This window comes from Pseudophryne corroboree, chromosome 9, assembly GCF_028390025.1.
Source record: "Pseudophryne corroboree isolate aPseCor3 chromosome 9, aPseCor3.hap2, whole genome shotgun sequence".
Classification (NCBI taxonomy): Eukaryota; Metazoa; Chordata; class Amphibia; order Anura; family Myobatrachidae; genus Pseudophryne; species Pseudophryne corroboree.
Genome location: NC_086452.1, coordinates 138,693,498 through 138,713,806, shown reverse-complemented (window position 1 = coordinate 138,713,806; position 20,309 = coordinate 138,693,498). Strand labels below are relative to the sequence as shown.

General features: G+C 48.3%; 1 protein-coding gene across 1 annotated transcript in view; it reads right to left on the bottom strand.

Annotated features, from left to right (window-relative positions):
- SLC44A3 (solute carrier family 44 member 3) overlaps positions 1 to 20,309 on the bottom strand; it is a 347,672-nt gene that overhangs the window by 162,055 nt on the left and 165,308 nt on the right. The window contains exons 7-8 of the mRNA XM_063939826.1: positions 19,767 to 19,936; positions 2,107 to 2,196 (exon numbers count right to left, since the gene is read on the bottom strand). Coding sequence (XP_063795896.1) covers positions 2,107 to 2,196; positions 19,767 to 19,936 — 260 coding nt within the window. The remainder of the gene's footprint in view (positions 1 to 2,106; positions 2,197 to 19,766; positions 19,937 to 20,309) is intronic.

The following is a 20,309-nucleotide window of genomic DNA, read 5'->3' as shown; positions in this document are numbered from 1 at the left end:
GGCTGACTGGGGAGGAAGAGGGTGTCAGTGTCTCCAGTCATCAAATGTTTCCCCATTGTGTCTCCAGCAACCAAAGCTCTCCCCCTTGTGTGTCTTTCGCCATTAAATCTCTCCCCCTGTGTATCTCCAGCGATCAGGTCTCTCCCACTGTATGTCTCCAGTCATTAAATTTCTAGCCCTTCTGTGTCTCCACTCATCAAATCGCTCCCTCGTGTGTCCCCAGCCATCAGGTCTCTCCCATTGTACGTCTCCAGCTATTAAATCTCTCCCCCTTCTGTGTCTCCACTCATCAAATCTCCCTTGTGTGTCTCTAGCAATCAAATCTCTGCCCCCTGTGTGTCTCCAGCCATCAGGTCTCTTCGCCTTGTGTGTCTCCAGCTAATAAATCTCTCCCCTTTATGTGTCCCCAGCAATCAGATATCTCTCCCTTGTGTGTGTGTCTCCAGGAATCAAATCTCTGCCCCCTGTGTGTCTCCAGCCATCAGGTCTCTTCCCCTTGTGTGTCTCCAGCTAATAAATCTCTCCCCTTTATGTGTCCCCAGCAATCAGATATCTCTCCCTTGTGTGTGTGTCTCCAGGAATCAAATCTCTCCCCCTTGTGTGTCTACAGCAATACACTTCCCAACCTCTCTCTTTAACAAGCTTGCCTAATTTACATACCTTTACTGACTTCCCTCTGCTTCTGTCCTCCGCAGAACCCTCTCTGCTGTGAATGGTGCTGAGCTGACCTTATGTCATGCCAGCATCGAACTGATGGAAGCTGCAGGAGCTGTATGATTGGCACTGAGCTGTACAGACTTTCTCCTGTTCTACCGCCCGTCATATGATATGAAAGACAACGGTGCAGCAGTGCAGTGCCGGAAAGTTTGTACATCCCACTGGAGGACAGCCAGTGTCAGCAGGGACTTCTGAAATCTGGAACCAGATGCAGCCTGCCCAGATGCCCATAGGCATTGGCCTGTACTGACTATGCCCGGTTCTGCGACTATGGCCTCCTATATGATCAGGTGAGTGTCTGCGTACGCCCACAACTCTCCCATAACAAGCCAATAATATGGCCTATCTGCGTGTGTGCGCTAAGACACCTCCCTGTCACCGCCCACTCTACATTTTCAATACACTACTCCGTGCATGCGTCTGCTAACACAACTGCAACTCTGTACGGACACAATGGAAGTGTAAGCGTGGTGCGACCTAGATGCATGCGCAGTAGTAAAGAAATCACTCCACTACGTCTGACATCAGGCAGTGTCCACCTCTGAAGCAGGCCCTTAAAGACTTTTTGTATGCATGCAAAAACCCAATGACTCCGCCAATAACCTGACTGTCCTTGTTGTAGATGTGTCTATCTTTGTGGTCGTCAGACCACCAGGAAAACTACCTCTCTCTCCACTGTAAACCACCATTTAAACAGAACCAAGCTTTCCAAAGAGTTTTTACATACATGTCTTGAAGACATACACAAAGTCAAATTTGACATATAATAGACCTAAAACAATCTGCATATACTATTATTGTATTATTTTCTTCTTTCATTTGCATCGTTCAAAAGCTGAATGAAAACAGACCTATTAATATACACGGTCGAGACACATTATTATGACCACCAGCCCAGAGTAACTGTGGAGTGCCATACGTAGCAGGCTTGCAAAACTGTAGTTTTAGACACACGTCTGGCAGCCCCCAGGTTTATTGTGACGATGAGCTGCTCCACTGTAGCGTGTCGGCCGACCCTCATGCACCTTCGTAGCCAACGTTCACCTCTCACATCAGTGGCACGTGGTGCTCCGCAGTTTCCACGTCAGTTGTTTGCAATGGCGCCATTTGTCCAGTCACAATACACCTTCATCAAGTTGCCACTTTTACCCATGAAAACAACGAATGATATGTGCAGATGGCCTATCGCACACCTTATATACCAACCAAGCCAGCGCACAACACGTGACGTACTTCATGGGCTACACGCTGCCAACGTCAAATGTAGGAGGCGGTCATAATAATGCGACTTAAACCGTGTACAATAACACGTAACTACACTGATAATGACCAATAAAGGATGCAACAATTAGAATTTAAAAACAATCTTTTAAAAAAGCATATACTTACATAGCAACCCAAATGTAAGTAGGGTTATAAAAATATGAATCAGGAGGGTGCTGATGTAGCGAAATAATATGACCATCACTGCGGACAGAGCTGATGGGAGAACAGAAAATAGGATTTTAGTACCTACCGGTAAATCCTTTTCTCCTAGTCCGTAGAGGATGCTGGGGACTCCAAAAGGACCATGGGGTATAGACGGATCCGCAGGAGCTCGGGCACACTATAAAGACTTAAACTGGGTGTGAACTGGCTCCTCCCTCTATGCCCCTCCTCCAGACCTCAGTTAGAAACTGTGCCCAGGAGAGATGGACATTTCGAGAAAATAATTTATAATTTAAACACAGTGAGTGTTATACCAGCTCACACCACAAACATACCGTAAGACATGGCCTTCAACAGAGTACCAGCCCACGGTATGAAAAACATACAGCCATATGCTGAGAGAATATGCAACACAACCTGTGTGTCAACACAACCAATAATAAGAAACCGCATGCAACTGCATGAACAACGTCAGCGACAACCTGACAAAAAGGAAACACCACGAAGTGCAACCATAACCAATAACTGCAGACACAGTACGCACTGGGACGGGCGCCCAGCATCCTCTACGGACTAGGAGAAAAGGATTTACCGGTAGGTACTAAAATCCTATTTTCTCTTACGTCCTAGAGGATGCTGGGGACTCCAAAAGGACCATGGGGTTTATACCACAGCTCCAGACCGGGCGGGAGAGTGCGGACGACTCTGCAGCACCGATTGAGCAAACATGAGGTCCCCATCAGCCAGGGTATCAAACTTGTAGAACTTAGCAAAGTGTTTGAACCCGACCAAGTAGCCGCTCGGCAAAGTTGAACCACGAGACTCCTCGGGCATCCACCCAAAAAGAGCCCACCTTCCTGGTAGAATGGGCCTTCACCGACTTCGGTAATGGCAATTCAGCCGTAGAATGAACATGCCGAATCCTATCACAGATCCAGCTTGTAACCGTCTGCTTAGAAGCAGGGGCCCCAATTTTGTTGGGAGCATACAGGATAAACAGAGCCTCTGTTTCCCCAAACTAAGCCGTTCTGGCGACACAAATATTCAAAACTCTGACTAAATCGAGAGACTTCGAGTCAGCCAAGGCTTAAGTACGCTTAAGTAGGCACCACAATAGGCTGGTTCCTGTGAAACGCAGAAACCACTTTCGGCAGAAATTGTTGCCGAGTTCTGAATTCCGCTCTATCCACATGGAAGATCAAATAGGGGCTCCTGTGAGCCAAAGCCGCTAATCCCTACACCCGCCTTGCGGACGCCAAGGCCAATAGCATGACCACTTTCCAAGTGAGAAATTTTAACTCAACCTCACGAAAAGGTTCCAACCAGTGTGACTGCAACACCACTAGGGTCCCATGGTGCCACTGGGGCACAAATGGAGGTTGGACGTGCAGCACTCCTTTCACGAAAGTCTGAACTTCTGGAAAGGTGGCCAAATCTTTTTGAAAGAAAATTGATAAGTGAAATTCTTCCGTAGGAGCTTTCTTGGATTCACACCAAGACACATAATTCCTCCCAATACGGTGGTAAAGCTTCACCGTTACTCCTTTCCTAGCCTGAAGCAATGTGGGGATGACTTCACCGGAAATACCCTTACGGGCTAGGATATGGCGTTCAACCGTCATGCCTTCAACACCGCCGCGGTAAGTCTTGATACACGCCCGGTCCTTACTGTAACAGGTCCCCTCGTAGATGAAGAGGCCAGGGATCTTCTATGAGTAAGACTTGAAGATCTGGATACCAAGCCCTCCTTGGCTAGACCGGAACAATGAGGATCGCCTGAACCTTTGTTCTTCTTATGTTTATCACCCTTGGAAAAAGTGAAAGTGGAGGGATCACATATACCGACTGAAACACCCAAGGTGTCACGAGGGCGTCCACCGCTATAACTGGAGTGTTCCTTGACCTGGAACAATATCCCTGAAGGTTCTTGCTGAGGCGAGACGCCATCATGTTGAATGGAGGAATTCCCCAAAAAACTGTCACTTCTGTGAAAACCTCTTGATGAAGACCCCACTCTCTTGGATGGAGATCGTGGCCGCTGAGGAAGTCTATTTCTCCGTTGTCTACACCCGGAACGAAGACCGCTAATAGAGCGTTTACATGCCTTTCCGCCCAGCGGAAAACTTTTGCGGTTTCTGCCATTGTCGCTTTGCTCCTCGTTCCGCCCTAGCGGCTTACTTACGCCACTGCTGTTAAGTCGTCCTACAGAATTAAGACGGGCAGATCGTGAAGAAGATGTTCGTTGTAAATAGCTCTTAATTCAAGAATGCTTATTTCACACAAGCTTACCAGCTTGACCTTTTCCCCTAGAACTTCTTCCCCTGGAAAGACTGCTCCCCAGCCTCGGAGACCTGCATCCATGGACACCAGGATCTAATCCTGGATCCCGAACCTTTGTCCCTCTAGGAGGTGAGAACTGTGCAGCCACCCCAGGAGAAATACCCTGGTCCTGGACAATAGGATTATTTTCCGGTGCATGTGCAGGTGAGACCCGGACCACATGTCCAACTGGTCCCGCCAAAACCACTCTGGCATTTGACCTGCTCACCGAATGGCCTCGTAGGCCGCAACTATCTTCTTCATCAACGGAAACGTATTGATGGGTTTACACTGTTGCAAATCTGAGCCGACTCTGGATCATCAGATCTCTTTTCCCATGAAAAAACACGGAACCTCAACCGGTCAGTATCCACTTTGACACCCACCTCCGAACTCTGCGTCGTTGGGAACAACAGTCATTCCCACTGTTAAAAGAACAGTCAGAGAGAAACAACGATTTGCACCACTCGTTTCTTGATCTCGCCTTAAACTGGAGAGCGTCCCAGAACAGAATAAGAATGACTCTTATTGTTGAAACAGAACCATCATACCGCCATTACTCCTATGAATGACAAAGACAATCCTGGATAACCACCCAGGTAATCCGAATGCGGAGAACCACGCATTAAAACCTCTTAGTCTTTTTTTTTTGTGGAACAGCAGAACAGTTCCCTGAACCTGACGCACCTCTTGTACGGCGTCATGTACTACCTCCCCTTCCAGAAGGGAAACAGCAAGATTTAATAGAAAAACAGTGAAGGGTAACATTTGTAACTCAGAATGTCCCGCCTCGGATTATACAATCAAGTCACAGGTCCTAGTCAATTTTCGGACTAACGGAAAATTAGTAGACGAGTCCCCACCAGAGTGGGATCCAGCCAGATAGACTCAGCGACCTGTGGCGGATGTGTTAAAAATAAGAATTTACTTACCGATAATTCTATTTCTCATAGTCCGTAGTGGATGCTGGGGACTCCGTCAGGACCATGGGGAATAGCGGCTCCGCAGGAGACAGGGCACATCTAAAGAAAGCTTTTAGGATCACATGGTGTGTACTGGCTCCTCCCCCTATGACCCTCCTCCAAGCCTCAGTTAGGTACTGTGCCCGGACGAGCGTACACAATAAGGAAGGATCTTGAATCCCGGGTAAGACTCATACCAGCCACACCAATCACACCGTACAACTTGTGATCTGAACCCAGTTAACAGTACGATAACAAACGAAGTAGCCTCTGAAAAGATGGCTCACAACAATAATAATAACCCGATTTTTGTAACAATAACTATGTACAAGTATTGCAGACAATCCGCACTTGGGATGGGCGCCCAGCATCCACTACGGACTATGAGAAATAGAATTATCGGTAAGTAAATTCTTATTTTCTCTAACGTCCTAGTGGATGCTGGGGACTCCGTCAGGACCATGGGGATTATACCAAAGCTCCCAAACGGGCGGGAGAGTGCGGATGACTCTGCAGCACCGAATGAGAGAACTCCAGGTCCTCCTTAGCCAGAGTATCAAATTTGTAAAATTTTACAAACGTGTTCTCCCCTGACCACGTAGCTGCTCGGCAAAGTTGTAATGCCGAGACCCCTCGGGCAGCCGCCCAAGATGAGCCCACCTTCCTTGTGGAGTGGGCCTTTACAGACTTAGGCTGTGGCAGGCCTGCCACAGAATGTGCAAGTTGGATTGTGCTACAGATCCAACGCGCAATCGTCTGCTTAGACGCAGGAGCACCCATCTTGTTGGGTGCATACAATATAAACAACGAGTCAGATTTTCTGACTCCAGCTGTCCTTGAAATATATATTTTTAATGCTCTGACAACGTCCAGTAACTTGGAGTCCTCCAAGTCGCTAGTAGCCGCAGGCACCACAATAGGCTGGTTCAAGTGAAAAGCCGAAACCACCTTAGGGAGAAAATGAGGACGTGTCCGCAGTTCTGCCCTGTCCGAATGGAAAATCAGATATGGGCTTTTGTACGATAAAGCCGCCAACTCTGAAACTCTCCTGGCTGAAGCCAGGGCCAGTAGCATGGTTACTTTCCATGTAAGATACTTCAAATCTACAGATTTGAGAGGCTCAAACCAATGAGATTTGAGAAAATCCAAAACTACGTTTAGATCCCACGGTGCCACTGGGGGCACAATCGGGGGCTGTATATGTAGTACACCCTTGACAAAAGTTTGTACTTCAGGCACTGAAGCCAATTCCTTCTGGAAGAAGATTGATAAGGCCGAAATTTGAACTTTAATAGACCCCAATTTGAGGCCCATAGACAATCCTGCCTGCAGGAAATGTAAGAATCGACCCAATTGAAATTCTTCCGTTGGGGCCTTCTTGGCTTCACACCACGCAACATATTTTCTCCAAATGCGGTGATAATGTTGTGCGGTCACTTCCTTCCTAGCCTTAATCAAGGTAGGAATAACTTCCTCTGGAATGCCCTTTTCTTTTAGAATCCGGCGTTCAACCGCCATGCCGTCAAACGCAGTCGCGGTAAGTCTTGGAACATACAAGGTCCCTGCTGAAGCAGATCCCTTCTTAGAGGTAGAGGCCACGGATCCTCCGTGAGCATCTCTTGAAGTTCCGGATACCAAGTTCTTCTTGGCCAATCCGGAGCCACTAGTATTGTTCTTACTCCCCTTTTCCGAATAATTCTCAGTACCTTTGGTATGAGAGGCAGAGGAGGAAACACATACACTGACTGGTACACCCATGGTGTTACCAGAGCGTCCACAGCTATTGCCTGAGGGTCTCTTGACCTGGCGCAATATCTGTCCAGTTTTTTGTTGAGGCGAGACGCCATCATATCCACCTTTGGTTTTTCCCAACGGTTCACAATCATGTGGAAAACTTCCGGATGAAGTCCCCACTCTCCCGGGTGAAGGTCGTGTCTGCTGAGGAAGTCTGCTTCCCAGTTGTCCACTCCCGGGATGAACACTGCTGACAGTGCTATGACATGATTTTCCGCCCAGCGAAGAATCCTTGCAGCTTCTGTCATTGCTCTTCTGCTTCTCGTGCCGCCTTGTCTGTTTACGTGGGCGACTGCCGTGATGTTGTCCGACTGGATCAACACCGGCTGACCCTGAAGCAGCGGTTTTGCCAAGCTTAGAGCATTGTATATCGCTCTTAGCTCCAGTATATTTATGTGAAGAGACGTCTCCAGGTCTGACCATACACCCTGGAAGTTTCTTCCCTGTGTGACTGCTCCCCAGCCCCGTAGGCTGGCATCCGTAGTCACCAGGACCCAGTCCTGTATGCCGAACCTGCGGCCCTCTAACAGATGGGCACTCTGCAACCACCACAGGAGAGACAACCTTGTTCTTGGTGACAGTGTTATCCGCTGATGCATGTGCAGATGCGATCCGGACCATTTGTCCAGCAGATCCCACTGAAATGTTCGTGCATGGAATCTGCCGAATGGAATTGCTTCGTAAGAAGCCACCATCTTTCCCAGGACTCTTGTGCATTGATGTACTGACACAGTTCCTGGTTTTCGGAGGTTCCTGACCAGTTCGGATAACTCCCTTGCTTTCTCCTCCGGGAGAAACACCTTTTTCTGAACCGTGTCCAGAATCATTCCCAGGAACAGCAGACGTGTTGTCGGGGTCAATTGAGATTTTGGAAGATTCAGAATCCACCCGTGTTGCTGAAGCACTACTTGGGTTAGTGCTACACCGACCTCCAGCTGTTCTCTGGACTTTGCCCTTATCAGGAGATCGTCCAAGTAAGGGATAATTAATACGCCTTTTCTTCGTAGAAGAACCATCATTTCGGTCATTACCTTGGTAAAGACCCGAGGGGCCGTGGACAAACCAAACGGCAGCGTTTGAAACTGATAATGACAGTCTTGTATCACGAACCTGAGATACCCTTGGTGTGAGGGGTAAATTGGGACATGCAGATAAGCATCTTTTATGTCCAGGGACACCATGAAGTCCCCTTCTTCCAGATTCGCTATCACTGCTCTGAGTGACTCCATCCTGAACTTGAATTTCTGTATGTACAGGTTCAAGGATTTCAGATTTAGAATAGGTCTTACCGAACCGTCCGGCTTCGGTACCACAAATAGTGTGGAATAATACCCCTTTCCCTGTTGTAGGAGGGGTACCTTGACTATCACCTGCTGAGAATACAGCTTGTGAATGGCTTCCAATACCGTCGTCCTTTCTGAGGGAGACGTTGGTAAAGCAGACTTTAGGAACCGGCGAGGGGGAGACCTTTCGAACTCCAACATGTAACCCTGAGATACTATCTGCAGGATCCACGGGTCCACCTGTGAGCGAGCCCACTGATTGCTGAAAATCTTTAGTCGACCCCCCACCGCTCCTGAGTCCGCTTGTAAAGCCCCAGCGTCATGCTGATGGCTTTGTAGAACCCGGGGCGGGCTTCTGGTCCTGGGCAGGGGCTGCTTGCTGCCCTCTCTTACCCTTTCCTCTGCCTCGCGGCAGATAAGACTGTCCTTTTGCTCGCTTGTTTTAAAGACGGTGTCTTTTTCTGTTGGGAGGGGGTCTGAGGTAAAAAAGTGGATTTGCCGGCAGTTGCCGTGGCCACCAGATCCGATAGACCGACCCCAAATAATTCCTCTCCTTTATATGGCAATACTTCCATATGCCTTTTGGAATCCGCATCACCTGACCACTGTCGCGTCCATAAACTTCTTCTGGCAGATATGGACATCGCACTTACTCTTGATGCTAGAGTACAAATATCCCTCTGAGCATCTCGCATATAAAGAAACGCATCCTTTAATTGCTCTAGAGTCAATAAAATACTGTCCCTATCCAGGGTATCAATATTTTCAGTCAGGGAATCCAACCACACTACCCCAGCACTGCACATCCAGGCTGAGGCTATTGCCGGTCGCAGTATAACACCAGTATGAGTGTATATACTTTTCAGGGTAGTTTCCAGCCTCCTATCCGCTGGATCCTTGAGGGCGGCCGTATCAGGAGACGGCAACGCCACTTGCTTTGATAAACGTGTGAGCGCCTTATCCACCCTAGGGGGTGTTTCCCAGCGCGTCCTAACCTCTGGTGGGAAAGGGTATAATGCCAATAACTTCTTAGAAATTAGCAGTTTTCTATCTGGGTTAACCCACGCTTCATCACACACGTCATTCAATTCCTCTGATTCTGGAAAAGCTACAGGTAGTTTTTTCACCCCCCACATAATACCCCTTTTTGAGGTACCAGCAGTATCAGAGATCTGCAAAGCCTCCTTCATTGCCGTGATCATATAACGTGTGGCCCTGTTGGAAAATACGTTTGTTTCTTCACCGTCGACACTAGATTCATCTGTGTCGGTACCCGTGTCGACTGACTGAGGTAAGGGACGTTTTACAGCCCCTGACGGTGTCTGAGACGCCTGAGCCGGTACTGACTGGTTTTCCGGCCGTCTCATTTCGTCTACTGACTTTTGTAATGTACTAACATTATCACGTAATTCCATAACTAAAGCCATCCATTCCGGTGTCGACTCCCTAGGGGGTGACATCTCCATTACCGGCAATTGCTCTGCCTCCACACCAACATCGTCCTCATACATGTCGACACACACGTACCGACACACAGCAGCCACACAGGGAATGCTCTAATCGAAGACAGGACCCCCTTAGCCCTTTGGGGAGACAGAGGGAGAGTTTGCCAGCACACACCAAAAGCGCTATAAATGTATATAAACAACCCTAAAAGGTGTTGTTTTTGTTATAAGCGCTTTTAATATATAAATATCGCCAATTTATGCCCCCCTTCTCTTTGTTACCCTGTTTCTGTAGTGCAGTGCAGGGGAGAGTCCTGGGAGCCTTCCTCACAGCGGAGCTGAGCAGGAAAATGGCGCTGAGTGCTGAGGAGAATAAGCTCCGCCCCCTTTTCGGCGGGCTTTTCTCCCGGGTTTTGAGAAATCTGGCCTGGGTTAAATACATACATATAGCCTTAATGGCTATATGTGATGTATTCTTTGCCACTAAAGGTATTTAATATTGCTGCCCAGGGCGCCCCCAGCAGCGCCCTGCACCCTCCGTGACTGGTCAGTGAGAAGTGTGTAGCAACAATGGCGCACAGCTGCCGTGCTGTGCGCTACCTTCATGAAGACTGAAGAGTCTTCTGCCGCCTGTTTCCGGACCTCCGATCTTCAGCATCTGTAAGGGGGGTCGGCGGCGCGGCTCCGGGACGAACCCCAGGATGACCTGTGTTCCGACTCCCTCTGAAGCTATGTCCAGTAGCCTAAGACTCCAATCCATCCTGCACGCAGGTGAGTTGAAAATCTCTCCCCTAAGTCCCTCGATGCAGTGAGCCTGTTGCCAGCAGGACTCACTGAGATTTAAAACCTAAAAAAACTTTTTCTAAGCAGCTCTTTAGGAGAGCCACCTAGATTGCACCCTGCTCGGACGGGCACAAAAACCTAACTGAGGCTTGGAGGAGGGTCATAGGGGGAGGAGCCAGTACACACCATGTGATCCTAAAAGCTTTCTTTAGATGTGCCCTGTCTCCTGCGGAGCCGCTATTCCCCATGGTCCTGACGGAGTCCCCAGCATCCACTAGGACGTTAGAGAAAAACAGAAACCGAGATCCGGTTCCGCGGACCAAGCAGGGCTGCAGAACTCTTACCTTTTCAGCTTCCACTGTCTGCATAGGAAAGGAAAAAAGAACGGTATCTAACGATTAAAACAACTGCATCCCAACAAAGAATGCGTCCCCAACCGTTGCGAAGGAGTCTAACTCATAAGCTAGACTTACCAGTGGTATCCGCCGAGATTGACTGAACTGAGGCATCCCAGTATCTCTCGGAAACAACCTCAGCAGTTTTCCCCGGCCACACCTTCTTCCGTCACGCGGCAACCTGCTGCAATGTTATAGAATATAATCAACATAAGCAACCTTACCCACACTCTGTAGGGTAATTCTATCGGATGTCTGTTCTAACAGAACACTCCCCCATGTACATGCAATGCAAATAGGTATAGAAATAAAATATCACTTCGCTTCCTGTGTAAGATCCTTTGCGACCGGCTCTGCGTCGACCAGGAGTTGACTGCCACAAAGTTCTCTCCGCGTCGGGAAGAGAATAATATTCGGACTCCTTGAGAGGATCGAAACCAACTCATCACGGCCAATCTAGAGCTTAATCAACAGAGCGACCAGCACATGAGAAGAATACCATTATTTCAGCATTCACAGATATACATAATGTAATACACAATAAAACACACATATCCTAACCATGCATATATAAACCTATATCTACATATATATATATATATATATATATATATATACATATAGATATAACCTATACGCAAGTGGATTGTCCAGACCTGTCAGGTCCCTAGTGACAGTAATGTGTTCTGAATGTGTATGACCATGTACTGACATGCCCCAGATGTGGATCTACCAGGAACGTTATGGTCGACAGAAACTTAGTATATGTCGACAGCAGGGTATAGTAAACGGGTAAAAAATAACAATCTTGAAACCCCGAGGGGTGTGAGGGAAGCATACATATACAATTTTCAATGAGACTCCCCCCACATATATCTATAAAATAAGATTTTACTTACCGATAAATCTATTTCTCATAGTCCGTAGTGGATGCTGGGGACTCCGTCAGGACCATGGGGATTAGCGGCTCCGCAGGAGACAGGGCACAAAAAGTAAGCTTTTAGGATCACATGGTGTGTACTGGCTCCTCCCCCCATGACCCTCCTCCAAGCCTCAGTTAGGTACTGTGCCCGGACGAGCGTACACAATTAGGAAGGATCTTGAATCCCGGGTAAGACTCATACCAGCCACACCAATCACACCGTACAACTTGTGATTTGAACCCAGTTAACAGTATGATAACAACGAAGGAGCCTCTGAAAAGATGGCCCACAACAATAATAATAACCCGATTTTTGTAACAATAATTATGTACAAGTAATGCAGACAATCCGCACTTGGGATGGGCGCCCAGCATCCACTACGGACTATGAGAAATAGATTTATCGGTAAGTAAAATCTTATTTTCTCTAACGTCCTAGTGGATGCTGGGGACTCCGTCAGGACCATGGGGATTATACCAAAGCTCCCAAACGGGCGGGAGAGTGCGGATGACTCTGCAGCACCGAATGAGAGAACCCCAGGTCCTCCTCAGCCAGGGTATCAAATTTGTAGAATTTTACAAACGTGTTCCCCCCTGACCACGTAGCTGCTCGGCAAAGTTGCAAAGCCGAGACCCCTCGGCCAGCCGCCCAAGATGAGCCCACCTTCCTTGTGGAATGGGCATTTACAGATTTTGGCTGTGGCAGGCCTGCCACAGAATGTGCAAGCTGAATTGTACTACAAATCCAACGAGCAATAGTCTGCTTAGAAGCAGGAGCACCCAGCTTTTTGGGTGCATACAATATAAACAGCAAGTCAGACTTTCTGACTCCAGCCGTCCTGGAATTATATATATATATATATATATTTTCAGGGCCCTGACAACGTCTAGCAACTTGGAGTCCTCCAAGTCCCTAGTAGCCGCAGGCACCACAATAGGTTGTTTCAGGTGAAACGCTGACACCACCTTAGGAAGAAACTGGGGACGAGTCCGCAGTTCTGCCCTGTCCGAATGGAAAATCAAATATGGGCTTTTGTAAGACAAAGCCGCCAATTCTGACAATCGCCTGGCCGAGGCCAGGGCCAACAGCATGGTCACTTTCCAAGTGAGATATTTCAAATCCACAGATTTGAGCGGTTCAAACCAATATGATTTGAGGAATCCCAACACTACGTTGAGATCCCACGGTGCCACTGGAGGCACAAAAGGGGCTGTATATGCAATACTCCCTTGACAAATGTCTGGACTTCAGGAACTGAAGCCAATTCTTTCTGGAAGAAAATCTACAGGGCCGAAACTTGAACCTTAATGGACCCCAATTTGAGGCTCATAGACACTCCTGTTTGCAGGAAGTGCAGAAATCGACCTAGTTGAAATTTCTTCGTGGGGCCTTCCTGGCCTCACCCACGCAACATATTTTCACCACATGTGGTGATAACGTTGTGCGGTCACCTCCTTCCTGGCTTTGACCAGGGTAGGTATGACCTCTTCCGGAATGCCTTTTCCCTTAGGATCCGGCGTTCAACCACCATGCCGTCAAACGCAGCCGCGGTAAGTCTTGGAACAGACATGGTACTTGCTGAAGCAAGTCCCTTCTTAGCTCCCGAGGCCATTAGTCCTCTGTGAGCATCTCTTGAAATTCCGGGTACCAAGTCCCTCTTGGCCAATCCGGAGCCACGAGTATAGTTCTTACTCCTCTACGTCTCATAATTCTCAATACCTTGGTTATGAGAAGCAGAGGAGGGAACCCATACACCGACTGTTACACCCACGGTGTTACCAGGACATCCACAGCTATCGCCTGAAGGTCTCGTGACCTGGCGCAATACCTGTCCCGTTTTTTGTTCGGGCGGGACGCCATCATGTCCACCTTTGGTCTTTCCCAACGGTTCACAATCATGCGGAAAACTTCCCGATGAAGTTCCCACTCTCCCGGGTGGAGGTCGTGCCTGCTGAGGAAGTCTGCTTCCCAGTCGTCCACTCCCGGAATGAACACTGCTGACAGTGCTATCACATGATTTTCCGCCTAGCGAAAAATCCTTGCAGTTTTGCCACTGCCCTCCTGCTTCTTGTGCCGCCCTTTCTGTCTACGTGGGCGACTGCCGTGATGTTATCCCACTGGATCAATACCGGCTGACCTTGAAGCAGAGGTCTTGCTAAGTTTAGAGCATTATAAATTTGCTCTTAGCTCCAGTATATTTATGTGGAGAGAATTCTCCAGACTTGATCACACTCCCTGGAAATTTTTTCCCTGTGTGACTGCTCCCCAGCCTCTCAGGCTAGCCTCCGTGGTCACCAGCATCCAATCCTGAATGCCGAATCTGCGGCCCTCTAGAAGATGAGCACTCTGTAATCACCACAGGAGAGACACCCTTGTCCTTGGATATAGGGTTATCCCCTGATGCATCTGAAGATGCGATCCGGACCATTTGTCCAGCAGATCCCACTGAAGAGTTCTTGCGTGAAATCTGCCGAATGGAATCGCTTCGTAATAAGCCACCATTTTTACCAGGACTCTTGTGCAATGATGCACTGACACTTTTCCTGGTTTTAGGAGGATCCCGATTAGCTCGGATAACTCCCTGGCTTTCTCCTCTGGGAGAAACACCTTTTTCTGGACTGTGTCCAGAATCATCCCTAGGACCAGCAGACGTGTCGTTGGAACAACTGCGGTTTTGGAATATTTAGAATCCACCCGTGTTGTCGTAGAACTACTTGAGATAGTGCTACTCCGACCTCCAACTGTTCTCTGGACCTTGTTCTTATCAGGAGGTCGTCCATTTTCTTTGAAGACGAATCCTCATTTCGGTCATTACCTTGGTAAAGACCCGGGGTGCCGTGGACAATCCAACGGCATCGTCTGAAACTGATAGTGACAGTTCTGTACCACGAACCTGAGGTACCCTCGGTGAGAAAAGCAAATTTTGGGACATGGAGGTAAGCATCCCTGATGTCCCGGGACACCATATAGTCCCCTTCTTCCCGGTTCGCTATCACTGCTCTGAGTGACTCCATCTGGATTTGAACTTTTTTAAGTGTTCAAATATTTCAGATTTAGAATAGGTCTCACCTAGCCTTCTGGCTTCAGTACCACCATATAATGTGGAATAATACCCCTTTCCTTGTTGTAGGAGGGGTAATTTTATTATCACCTGCTGGGAATACAGCTTGTGAATTGTTTTCAATACTGCCTCCCTGACGGAGGGAGACATTGGTACAGCAGACTACAGGAAACTGCGAGGAGGAAAGGTCTCGACATTCCAATCTGTACCCCTTGGATACTACTTGTAGGATCCAGGGGTCCTGTACGGTCCCAGCGTCATGCTGAGAACTTGGTAGAAGCGTTGGAGGGCTTCTGTTCCTGGGAATGGGCTGCCTGCTGCAGTCTTCTTCCCTTTCCTCTATCCCAGGACAGATATGACTCTTATAGGGACGAAAGGACTGAGGCTGAAAAGATGGTGTCTTTTTCTGCAGAGATGTGACTTAGGGTAAAAAACGGTGGATTTTCCAGCAGTTGCCGTGGCCACCAGGTCCCATGGACCGACCCCAAATAACTCCTCCCCTTTATACGGCAATACATCTTTGTGCCGTTTGGAATCTGCATCACCTGACCACTGTCGTGTCCATAAACATCTTCTTGCAGATATGGACATCGCATTTACTCTTGATGCCAGAGTGCAAATATCCCTCTGCGCATCTCGCATATATAGAAATGCATCCTTTAAATGCTCTATAGTCAATAAAATACTGTCCCTGTCAAGGGTATCAATATTTTTAGTCAGGGAATCCGACCAAGCCACCTCAGCTCTGCACATCCAGGCTGAGGCGATCGCTGGTCGCAGTATAACACCAGCATGTGTGTGTATACTTTTTAGGATATTTTCCAGCCTCCTATCAGCTGGCTCCTTAAGTACGGCCCTATCTGTAGATGGTACCGCCACTTGTCACACACTTCATTTAATTTATCTGATTCAGGAAAAACTACAGGTAGTTTTTTCACATCCCACATAATACCCTTTTTTGTGGTACTTGTAGTATCAGAAATATGTAACACCTCCTTCATTGCCCTTAACGTGTGGCCCTAAAGGAAAATACGTTTGTTTCTTCACCGTCGACACTGAAATCAGTGTCCGTGTCTGGGTCTGTGTCGACCGACTGAGGTAAATGGGCGTTTTACAGCCCCTGACGGTGTTTGAGACGCCTGGACAGGTACTAATTTGTTCGCCGGCCGTCTCATGTCGTCAACCGGCTTGCAGCGTGTTGACATTATCACGTAATTCCATAAATAAGCCATCCATTCCGGTGTCGACTCCCTAGAGAGTGACATCACCATTACAGGCAATTTGCTCCGCCTCCTCACCAACATTTTCCTCATACATGTCGACACACACGTACCGACATACAGCACACACATAGGGAATGCTCTGATAGAGGACAGGACCCACTAGCCCCTTGGGGAGACAGAGGGAGAGTTTGCCAGCACACACCAAAACGCTATAATTATACAGGGACAACCTTTATATAAGTGTTCCTCCCTTATAGCATTTAATATATATTCATATCGCCAAATCAGTGCCCCCCCTCTCTGTTTTAACCCTGTTTCTGTAGTGCAGTGCAGGGGAGAGCATGGGAGCCTTCCCACCAGCATTTCTGTGAGGGAAAATGGCGCTGTGTGCTGAGGAGAATAGGCCCCGCCCCCTTTTCGGCGGGCTTCTTCTCCGGAGTTTGTGATATCTGGCAGGGGTTAAATACATCCATATAGCCTCAAGGGCTATATGTGATGTATTTTTCGCCATACAGGTATTATACATTGCTGCCCAGGGCGCCCCCCCCCGCGCCCTGCACCCTCCGTGACCGCTGTGTGAAGTGTGCTGACAACAATGGCGCACAGCTGCAGTGCTGTGCGCTACCTGATGAAGACTGAAAGTCTTCTGCCGCCTGGTTCCGGACCTCTTCAATCTTCAGCATCTGCAAGGGGGGTCGACGGCGCGGCTCCGGGACGAACCCCAGGGCGAGACCTGTGTTCCGACTCCCTCTGGAGCTAATGGTGTCCAGTAGCCTAAGAATCCAATCCATCCTGCACGCAGGTGAGTTGAAATTCTCTCCCCTAAGTCCCTCGATGCAGTGAGCCTGTTGCCAGCAGGACTCACTGAAAATAAAGAACCTAAAAACTTTTTCTAAGCAGCTCTTTAAGAGAGCCACCTAGATTGCACCCTGCTCGGACGGGCACAAAAACCTAACTGAGGCTTGGAGGAGGGTCATGGGGGGAGGAGCCAGTACACACCATGTGATCCTAAAAGCTTACTTTTTGTGCCCTGTCTCCTGCGGAGCCGCTAATCCCCATGGTCCTGACGGAGTCCCCAGCATCCACTAGGACGTTAGAGAAATATATATATATAGGTACAAGGCAATAACAGCCTGTTAATTTTTTTACCCAGTAAATACAGTTGATGCCGACAGGGCACCCACAAACCACTGTGTCTCCCCTAGCGTGTTCACTTTTTTAAGCACACATACATCAATCTGCTAATACTTAATCTTCCGAATCAAGTACCGTCATGCGCCGGCGAAGACGACAGCTATCCCCACAGCAGCTTGTGACAAAGCCCTCACATATGTCGACATATGTCCACTAACAGATAGTGGGTAAACAAACAGGGAAACACTGAATGTACGTATCACAACAAAGATTATGCGCCCCTTATAAAACATAATGCTATATGACTCCATATAGCATTAAAAAACACTGTGCCCCCCCTCCTTCTTACTATACAGCAAGCCTTGGCGGGGACCTGAGGAAAATGGCGCTGACTCCGCTGTGAGGGCTAAGCTCCGCCCCTTCTCGGCGTGCTAAAGCCCGCTCAAAAAGCATATATAAAACTAGATATATTGAGCTGGGGAAACCTCTATACAGGGTATAACCCCCTGTAAATACACATAAATAGAATCGCTGCCCAGGGCGCCCCCCTGCGCCCTGCACCTTCGGAAGCCGGCGGTGTGTGGGAGCAAAGGCGCACAGCGCGATCGCTGCGGCACCCTGGCAGGGTGACATACCCGGTGTCCGGCCAACGAAACATGTCCCCCCGCCAGCGATCTAAGTCAGTATATGCTGCCCAGGGCGCTCCCCCCCAGCGCCCTGCACCCTGCAATAGCCTATGGTGTGCAGGTGCAGGGAGCGCAGCGCTACCGCTGCTGCCAACTCCGTTTCGCAGCACACTGGCGGGGTGAACATATCCGGTGTCCGGACACCTAAATATGTCCCCCCGCCAGAAATCTAGACCTCAGCAACATGCCCCCAGGGCGCTCCCCCCCCCAGCACCCTGCCAGAGACGTTGGTGTGTGGGAGCCTGGAGCGCAGCGCTACCGCTGCTGTTACCTCCGTTACTGAAGTCTTCTGCCGTCACTGAAGTGTTCTGTTCTTCTTATACTCACCCGGCTTCTTTCTTCTGGCTTCTGTGAGGGGGGTGACGGCGCGGCTCCGGGAACAAGCAGCTAGACGCACCAAGTGATCGAACCCTCTGGAGCTAATGGTGTCCAGTAGCCGAGAAGCAGAGCCCTTAAACTAAGAAGAAGTAGGTCCTGCTTCTCTCCCCTCAGTCCCACGATGCAGGGAGCCTGTAGCCAGCAGGTCTCCCTGAAAATAACAAACCTAACATAAAGTCTTTTAGAGAAACTCAGGAGAGCTCCCCTAGTGTGTGTCCCATCACTCCTGGGCACAAAGTCTAACTGAGGTCTGGAGGAGGGGCATAGAGGGAGGAGCCAGTTCACACCCAGTTTAAGTCTTTATAGTGTGCCCAAGCTCCTGCGGATCCGTCTATACTCCGTGGTCCTTTTGGAGTCCCCAGCATCCTCTAGGACATAAGAGAAATGCTGGTATCAGTGTAGCACAGAATATACAAGCAACACAATTACTGATTAGTAGAAGCAGAAATTTTACACACATACTAATGTCAAAAACTACATTGTACGTCACTGACGTGCACATAGGGGAATTTCAAATAGTGTAAAGTTTAATGCTAACTAGAGTTCAATTCTCTTTACCTGGCCTATGAAACAGCAGGGCTCAAGATTAGGGTCAGATAAATTTATTTCCACCAGTACAGCCGAAACAGATAACAGGTGATTAATGAAGGAATTATAGCTATGATTTCCACAGTATCAGTTACTGCTTATTAACATCTAATAATTAACTGTAGAATTTGAATAGAAAACCTTACACTGATGAAAAAAACTTCCTCAAATCAGACAAGCAACACTGCGTTGTTCATCTCCCAATATTCCGCATATAGGGGCTGACGGAAGCTTCTGTGGCTGCTGTTCCCTATGGTCGCAGCATTGTACTTAATTTCATACGCAATTTTAAAATGATATTTTCTTGATACAGCATAAATAACAGATGTTTCAATTCTTCGCAAATGAGAACAGAACATTAAACAACTTACAGCAACCGAAAGAACTCTCTCATATAGTGGCCGAATGAGGAGAGCGCTTTCTCTTGCTTGTCGCTTGTACTCCTCTTCTGTCCAACAGTAGTCAGCAAGCATAGAAACGTTCCACCTACCCTGATATCTTCCTTCTTTTTGTCTTGGTGGAATCAACCACCGTGCTCTTCACTCACTGCACCGCAGTTGTCAGGGAAGAAGTCCAGATGAGAGTCGAGAAAGTGGATTGTGAATGAAAAGATGTTTAGCGAAAACAAGGAAATACTGCGCTCTTACCTACTGCAAGTATGCTCAGTCCTATGACATTGTCTCTGCCAGCCATAATGCCACTGAGGATCCGATGGAAGAAGTCCATTTCATTCACCACGTCTATCAATACTGATGCAAAGCGGTTGTAACATTCAGGATTCTGAGGAACGCAGCGGTTGAAGAGTGGGAATGATTTGCTGTGTAACGAGACAAGAGTTGGAGACTTCTAATGAAGGAATAACAACTGTATTAAAACAAGAGACTTTTAGGAACCTAAATGTGGCTGACCCTTGCTCACCATGGATGCAGCCACTTTGTAGCTTAAGCCAATACCCAGCCTTCACGTTTATTATAGATAGGCTGATTCATGAATAGTGTTCCTCCACTGTGAGTAAGGAGTCATAGGGCCGGATTCAAATGTTCACACGCCCCATATCTCCCGTCTAAAGTGACGGGAGATAGAGGGGCGATATTCAAATGGCCTCCGTTATTGCGCTGATCGCGCCCAGTACAGTCGGGTTTAGGTGCGCAAAGCACCTAAACCCGACTACACTAATGGGCGAGATCGTG